The sequence below is a fragment of the Poecilia mexicana genome, unplaced genomic scaffold (assembly GCF_051168715.1).
Source record: "Poecilia mexicana isolate PSO_F unplaced genomic scaffold, ASM5116871v1 scaffold_19, whole genome shotgun sequence".
NCBI classification, from domain to species: Eukaryota; Metazoa; Chordata; class Actinopteri; order Cyprinodontiformes; family Poeciliidae; genus Poecilia; species Poecilia mexicana.
In genome coordinates, this window is record NW_028263388.1 from 26,006,707 (window position 1) to 26,014,703 (window position 7,997).

General features: G+C 41.1%; 1 protein-coding gene across 8 annotated transcripts; it reads right to left on the minus strand.

Annotated features, from left to right (window-relative positions):
• Window positions 1–1,184: 1,184 nt before the first annotated feature.
• On the minus strand, window positions 1,185–7,341 carry acbd4 (acyl-CoA binding domain containing 4). 8 transcript variants are annotated; one of them, XM_088016536.1, is made up of 11 exons: window positions 6,939–7,341; window positions 6,713–6,827; window positions 5,823–5,943; window positions 5,389–5,473; window positions 4,876–4,999; window positions 4,528–4,578; window positions 3,468–3,565; window positions 3,153–3,285; window positions 2,127–2,338; window positions 1,959–2,009; window positions 1,185–1,525 (listed from the first exon to the last, which is right to left on the minus strand). In XM_088016536.1, exons 2-11 carry the CDS (start codon window positions 6,801–6,803, stop codon window positions 1,397–1,399), a joined length of 1,095 nt encoding a protein of 364 aa, XP_087872662.1. In that variant the 5' UTR covers window positions 6,804–6,827; window positions 6,939–7,341; the 3' UTR covers window positions 1,185–1,396. The 8 variants fall into 8 exon arrangements, with proteins under 8 accessions (XP_087872662.1, XP_014827812.2, XP_087872660.1 ...); XM_014972326.2 differs by having other exon boundaries at window positions 4,423–4,578; window positions 6,939–7,337; XM_088016534.1 differs by having other exon boundaries at window positions 3,153–3,351; window positions 6,939–7,336.
• Between the last annotated feature and the right edge of the window lie 656 nt (window positions 7,342–7,997).

Consider the following 7,997-nt stretch of genomic DNA (forward strand, 5'->3'; position numbering starts at 1 on the left):
ACTAGGTCATCAAATCACTTCATTGCCTGTAGGAATTTTTAATGTCCAGCAGGTGTCAGTATTCAGTGACACAGTATTGATACAGAATCGGCACAGTTTTGCTTTGGGTCGAAACGATACATGACGCCTCATCTACCCATCACTAATCAATGCATCAACACCTGGAATCCAATATTTCTGATGCAGCTTTGGACATATTGAAGAATAACACCAGCAAAGTAAAGATCTTTAGCAACAATGATAGGATGTTTAGAATCTTCAGACATGACAGCCCTGCTGAGACACATCATCCATCAGAACAGGATTTAAGTTGTATATGTGACGGCTTCATTTCACATTCTCTCCCTTTTGAAGGCAGGTGATTTCTTCAGCAAATCGCTCCCTCTGACAGAACTTGATTATCTGCATCTCAGCATCCTCAATCTCTCCCAATGAAAGAAAGCCAGTTGGGAGCTCAACCCTTTCATGAGCACCTTCAGACTGCGTTGTTTCAGATCCAGACTGGAAATGTGTCTTCTTTCTGTTGTGATGCAAGAGCAATGTTTTGAATCACAAATCCAACCCATCACCCTGATGAGTCCAGGATGAACCACGATGAAAGAGCCAAAGGGTGATCATCTTGTGCAGGCAAAACAGAAACAGAAGCAGACACTTTGATTTCAGGGTTTTCACGTGGAACTTTCTTTATGCTCTCTGGGTTTACAGGCCAATCTGTCTCTGGCTGTGTAAGGACTGCAGGACCACTAGATGACACTACATAGCTATGTAGTGTCATCTAGAAAAGGCTCTGCCTTGATATCTCTGGAGGCAAGGTCTGCGGGGTAATGTATCTCTACTGGGAGGTGCCAGAAGCCCTGAGAATCTCTGACACTGTTCGCCACAAAAACATGGAAGCTGTTTAGACAGCTGGTTACGTGAATACAGACCTGATAATCTTCAAATTCTCCTTTTTGCACTTCTGTCGCTGAGATAAAGCAGTTTGGGCCCTCTCAGTTGCAACTCTCATTTAATACAATATTTTCCATGTGGTTCTAGTTTCAAATCATTACAGTTGTTCTTTTTAAGCATTCTGAGGTGAGGTTTAGACAGTAAATAAGGTTGAATATAGAATATAGAAAAAAAAACTAAATGTATGTCTGCACTCACTCAAACTTTGTACAGAGGCACGAAAGAATTCTTCATCATGCTGAATAATAATGGTTTTATTTATTTAAAACTTTCCTAACCAATTAATCGACTTCAATTAAAGATAGCAACCTGTTACACCAGGACTAAAGCAGTCTGTAGATTAGCTTAGGTCGAACTTCCTCCTTAGAGTTATTGACAGGAACTTTAATAACACACTCCACCAGTGAACATGGGGAGCATGTCCATCCAGTGGTGCAGTCAGTGCTCCTCATGAAGATGTGCGACTTCTCTGGTGGGCCTTCCTGAGCAGGTAGACCAGACCTTGTGTCACAAACGGCCACAGCATGAACAGCAGAACTGTCTGACACGACACATCAAATGGCCACCATGTCTCCTCCTGGGAAAAACAAAAACAACAAATCACTGCAGATCACCAAACAGTGTTTTCCATCTGACACAGGCAGCAGCAGCAGCAACTGTAAATTCAGCTAACACAAACCAGAATGATATTCAACAGAACTTACATTTTCATTTGTTGTGCCAGTAGGAGCAGCTATGAATTTTTTGGATGATTTTTGTGGCCTATGAATAACTATAATAATTGCTGCAGCAACCATTAATAAAACCCATCAATTTATTTGAAATGTTCACCTGAGTGTTTATTGATTGTAACATATTTGTTTGCATTTTTAAGTTTGTTTCTCTGCAGGCAGCAGAGCTGCTCACCTGGCTTTCTGACTCAGTTAAATCAAGCCAAAAGCAAACCTTCAGAACTAGGTTTTATGGACCAGTACCATCCAACATCTCCTATCAGAACATTAGCTCCTCACCTGCTGTGAAGCTGCATCTGCACACTGCAGGCATGGTCTCCAGTCTGAGCCCTGAGTGGGTCACACACAAACCAGCAATAATCACTTCAGAACATTGAAGAAGCATTTGTCAAAAAGCATGCAACATGAAGCCTTAGACATGATTCTGCGTCAAGCACACAAACTTACATGGGTGGCAGCAAGCCTCTCCACCACCTCCAGTCTGTCCATCACACTCCTCATGTCCTCTCTGAGCCTCCGTAGAGCCAGGATTATCTGTTGCTGCAGGTGTGTCTCATGCAGCCTCTCTGCTCCACCCTCTGAGCCGTCCCCACCTCCGCGTCCTGTCCCCCCACCACCACCAGGGGCCATCCGCCTTGGGCTTCCCTGTGGAACACCACCTATGGATCATACAAGGTTAGATGCATGCTAATATAACAACCAGACACAACAATATAACCTTGTCATTAAGCTACACTGCTGGTTTGTAAACTGAGCCCCAAACATTAGATAATCATGTTTTGGGGAGTCCAGCAGAAAAGACTGGAGTGTGTAACAAAATACATGGCAACATGATAAAATAACCTCCTGTACAAAAAATTGAAGCAACATCTCAAGACATCAACCATGAAGGGGAAGTTGAAGCTGAAGTGGGTCCCTCAGCATACCCCCAGGTCAGTCACAAAGAGGCTGATGGACAACAAAGTCCATGTTTCAGAGAGTCCATCCCAGAGTCCTGGTCTCAGTGCCAGAGAACTATAAGGGGCTGAGCTGAATTGGTGTGGGATTTTAAATCATTTCAATGGTTTATTTGTCGTAAGTCCATTTTGATGCCTACTGCAAATTTTCTGCCCAGCTCCTTCTTGCAAATGAGATCTAAAGGGTTTCAATCTGGTTAAATAAAGGAAATTAAACAATGTTGTCAACAAACCAGACTCAATTAATGGTGATACAAAACAAGACCAAAGCAGATGACATGCTGATAAATTAACCATTTGCTCACTGTGGAACATTTAACCAAGCTGAGAGAAAACACATTTGGAAATCACTGGCTGGCTGTAGGTGATAGCGGCAGCATTTGGAGCTGCTTCCCAAACATAACAACAACTGCCTGTAGAAAAAGAACAGTTCTAGGAGAACTTTTCTTTTTCTTATAGAAAAACGTTCTTAAATGAATCAGATAATAATTAGTATTATCAAACAATAACAGCTTACGTCCTCTCCAGCCGTGGTAGGAACCTTCCTGCCCGCTGTGCCAACCTCTCCGGGGCTGACCCATACATTTCCCATCCTCTGCTCCTTCTCCGCCTTGACCAGCACCGACCTGCCTTCCCTCCAGGTGAGTCCCCTGACCAGGAGAGGATTGTGGGTAAATGCTGCTGTTGTGAAAGCCGTTTGACTTGACAACTGGAATCTGTGATAAATAGAAAACTTGAACATTTTACTTCATGAATGTTGTATCTTTATGTGGATTTTAATTGCTAGGACATGTCTTGTTGTGCTGTGGAGGTGATGATGGTACCACCAGACCTTGATGTTGCTCAGTTGTTCCACTGAATCCACAGAGTCACAGAAGATTTCACTCTCTGAGTCGCTGGTCAAGACCAAACCCTCTGATGTCCCAGAGTCTGCAACAGTTCAACTCAGTTCACTTAGATAAACTAATGTCCTTTCAAGGCACCTTGAAAGACAAATAGATCTGTTGTGTATGTAGAAATATATAATCAAATAAATTCAGTCAAATTCTCCTGAGCATGCATGTGGTGACAGTGGAAAGGACTAACTTTATTTTAACGGTATTAAGCAGGAGTCTTCAACAAATATGCTGCAGTCTTAAAGGTGAGGTTAAAATATTCAGAAAAAATAATTAAAATTTGTCAGTGAGAAACATCTACTTAAAACACGCTTTACTAGAGCATTTAGAGCACAGAATAAAGTTTAAGTTTATTCTATTAACAAAACTCTTAGTCTGGGAAAATGTCAAAGATAGACAAATGCCGACCTCATGATCATCTGAATACAACAGCGATCAACGGTATAACGATAACATGTTAGTCTGTATGAAGGTTTTTGTCATCATTACATCGTATGCTTAGTGGTTAAATCAAAAATTAATGCATCAAGCAGAGACCAAAACAATAAATATGAGCTGTGGCTACATAATGGCGGTTTCTGTGTAAAGCAGTAAAATGGTCCTACTACCAACAGAGTTTAGCTTCCATGGTTTGGTTTAATTTTTAACGTGTGTTCTGTGTTGTTCATGTGAGATTTGCTGAACTGACAACTTTTAATGAAATATTTCTTCTATTGATGATGTTGTAATGTGAACAAGGATGTTTCCACAAGAACACAAGCTGTCTTTAAAGGACATCTAACATTTGTTCACTCGGAAGCTTGTGTGACAATTAATTCAACACCAAAAGGACACAGATAGAAACATGACAGCTGGAGACGACCTTCCCATCATGCCTTTGTCCTGCTGTACCTTTAGGAATACTGTTGGTAAACAGGTGGGCTTCGTCAGTCATGATCAGCTCTGGCTCTGGATCAGAGTTCTCTAAACACTCCTGAGGTGGCTCCTGCTTCTCACCTTGAAGCTTCGCGTCTGCTGAACCGTCAACCTGCTGCCTGCCTTTAGGACCTGAATGAGATGCAAACATTTAGAAAACAATGGCAGAAGATATGTGGTCATACACAGCTGGCCAGAGTTCTCAGACTTTTCACTGACAGTATACATGTCAGAGAGCTAGGATCAGTCACCTTATTGTTCCAATCATGTCTATTCATCTCTAACACATTAGAGATACAGATAGTACATAAAACCAACTGTTCATTAGAGAGAATTCATGCTCCTGTGGTGCCTTTAGGTCTAGAAGATAAGCATCCCATCAAAATTCTTCTCTAAGCCCACACCCCAGCTGATGAAGTGTATACCAACCACCTTCAACGAGTGTGAGCAGTGAAGCTGGAGGCAGCGGCATGTCATCAATGACCCTGTAGAGAGGCTCGAAGTGGTGGAAGAACGACGCTGTTCTCTCATCCATGGGCATGGTGTGGATGACCTGCACACATCCAGGACACACTCAGCTCAGGGACTCCTGCTCTCCTCAAAACACATCAAGTCATCCATTTCAAAACAAATAGAACAAATTCTCAATGGTTGTGTCAAAATTGACAGCAACTATAAAAAGAATGAAAGAAAATGTGAACATTTGTTTCTTTTTAGAAAGCAGTGTGAAATATCAGTAGGATGGAATCTGGAGGAATTTTGTTTAAAAGGACAAGAGAGTCTATCTAAGGCAACAACATGCGTCATCACTAACAGCTGATAGAACATCATAGAAAAAGCGTCCAGCAACGTAACTCTAGAAAAGGACCAGCTTCAGAGAGGTGGACAGGAAATTACAGCAGAGATCTGTGGAACCTGACATGGAAAAAATGCTGACTATACCTCTCGTGCCACTTTCTTCATCTCTTCCACATATGCTGCCATGGCGGTCTCCTGACTCATCTCCCCCAGGCGGCTCCACGCATCCCTGAAATAAGCCCACAGGAGGAAGTGTTTAAAAAACACTGGTGCTGAACTCTTCATTACCAGAATCCCACAGCCGAAATATTGGACAAATTCTGTTGGGTGAACTGGCGTTGATGAACCTGAAGGACCCAGGAGAAGTCGTCTGTTGAAAAGCTGCCACCTCCAAGCAATGCATCGATAATTATGAGCAAGAATTTATGTGCATGTACGATAAGATAAGATAAGATAAGCCATGTATCCTACCATGTAATGGACCAAGCAGTCGTTTGGTATTGTTCCTTGATTTAATTCAAACACCAGAGATGCTAATGGAATTTACCTAAATATTCTGGATAAAACGACACACTGACCACTTGTAGCGACCCACTGGGTCCCAGAAGCCAGGCCGAGGCACTGTACACGGTCCACACACTGCCTGCTTGTACAGACTGTAGAAACGCAGCATCACCTCATAAGAAGGTCTGTAAGAACCTGCAGATCAACAGATTCATCATATACAATAACATAATGGAAATGCATAAAGGAAAACAATTAAAATTTATTTTCATTGTTTAATTAATTCACCATCTGAAGCAACAATTTTAATTCAGTTCATTTACACAGCAGTAATTCTTCCAATGTGATAGTTCCTATTCCTTCGGTGTATTATAAGCCTGGCGGGCCACCAGGCTTTACTTGTGACCCCACCAGGCTAAGCACTGCTTATTTATTTAAGTCTTTTTAAAATGTTTACATTTGTTTTTAAAGATTTTATAGTTGGTGTTCAGGTATTAATCTTCCACTCTTCCAATAACACATAATTATCAAGTGATATTTTCAAATTTCCTGTCAACTTTAAACATTTTTTAATTCAAAAACATGGCGGGCTGCCGGATGAATGACTCCACTAGCACCCAACCACCGGGCTTAGCAAGTTTTCTGGGGGGAAAACATTGCTTAAACAGAAAACTATAATCCAGCCAATCAAATAATATTGGCAGGCTCAAACATTCCGATTTCACAATTCGGGCCATGTAATGCCATATCATGGATATTCTTACCATCATTTCTATTTAGTTTGATTTCTGGTGTTATGCTCAACCCAAAAATGTGCTTTTTTTCTCTCCCCAAGTTTGGAAATTGTTACTATATTCAACTCCTGTTTTATAATTACAAATTATCGATTCAGGACTGTATTATCTGATAAGATTGCACTATTGAAACTAAAACACCAGGACGGGAGTGAGAGGGGAAGCCGTACCGTTTTTGGGAAGTTTGTGGATGACATCAACGGCAGCCTGAAAGCGCCTCTGATGATCCACCGCAGGCTCTGCCATGGCCAAGACTGGCATGATCCCAGCTCAGGCTAACAGGAGCTGGTGGGGGAGGACAGACAGGACAACAGCATCTCACACCGACACCTGGACACAGCACAGAGAACTCACTGTGGGTAGTATCATGTTACTGAATATCTGAGCAACACTGACCGCACACAGTCCACTCAGCTGGGACCTTTCAGCTCCCTGTCCGGTCTGGTGCAGCTTAGCGTCGCTAGCTTACACTTTGTCCTATCTCTGGAACTCTCCTTCTGGTCTCATTTCCTCCGCCAGCAGCCGCCCGGCCTCCGTAGAGACACACAGATATCTTCAGCTTAGAAAAGTGTCAGAGTTTCAATATTCGTCCTGGAGACAGACTTGCTGAGATCGGTTAACGTCAACGTCACACAATACTTCCGTGTCAGATCACGTGACGAGCGTACCACCGGTACAACCACGGTCACGTTGATCTTTAAAGTTACAGTGGACAGAAAATGATGACCGTTGTGATCATGTCATAATTAAAGAGGGAGGAGGGTATTATGTAAAATCGCCTTCTATGGAGTTAGATTTGTTTCATAATTATTCAATCAAAAAAAAAAAAAAAAAATCATGCCAAACAAAAAAAGTAGTATTCAATAAAAAAAAAAAAAATCAAGCAAAAAATATCTTTAAAACTTTTTAATCATAAAAATAATTTTTTAAGAAACGAAAAAAATTTTAGAGTTTTTTTTTTTTAATTGAAATCACTAATTTTTGTTTGATCTTTTATTTTTTTTTTGGTTGAGTATTTATTTATTTATTTATTTATTTATTTATTTATTTATTTATTTAATTTTGGCTGAAATGGCTCTCCATAGAACTCGTTTTCTTGATGAAATGGGCTCTTTGCACCTCAGCTTCCGCGTTCGGGGTAAAGCGGCTCGATTGTTTCCGATCTATTGAAAATGGCCTTTTACAATAGGTGCTTTCAGGGCTTGGCCAAAGTTTGTACATCGATCCGAAGCCCCAACAAGTCAGCTGGAGAAAGGTTTTAAGATGTTCGCCTCGTTATACATTCACTGACACGAAGGTGAGTTTTACTTAAACTTTGTGGCTAACATTAACGTTAGCTTATGCTAGTAGGCAATATTCTCGGACATTGTTCTTGTAAAATGTGCTATTTAAGTATCTAAACATTCTAACGGACAATGTATTTATCTTATTTTCAAGTATATTATGTGTGTTTAT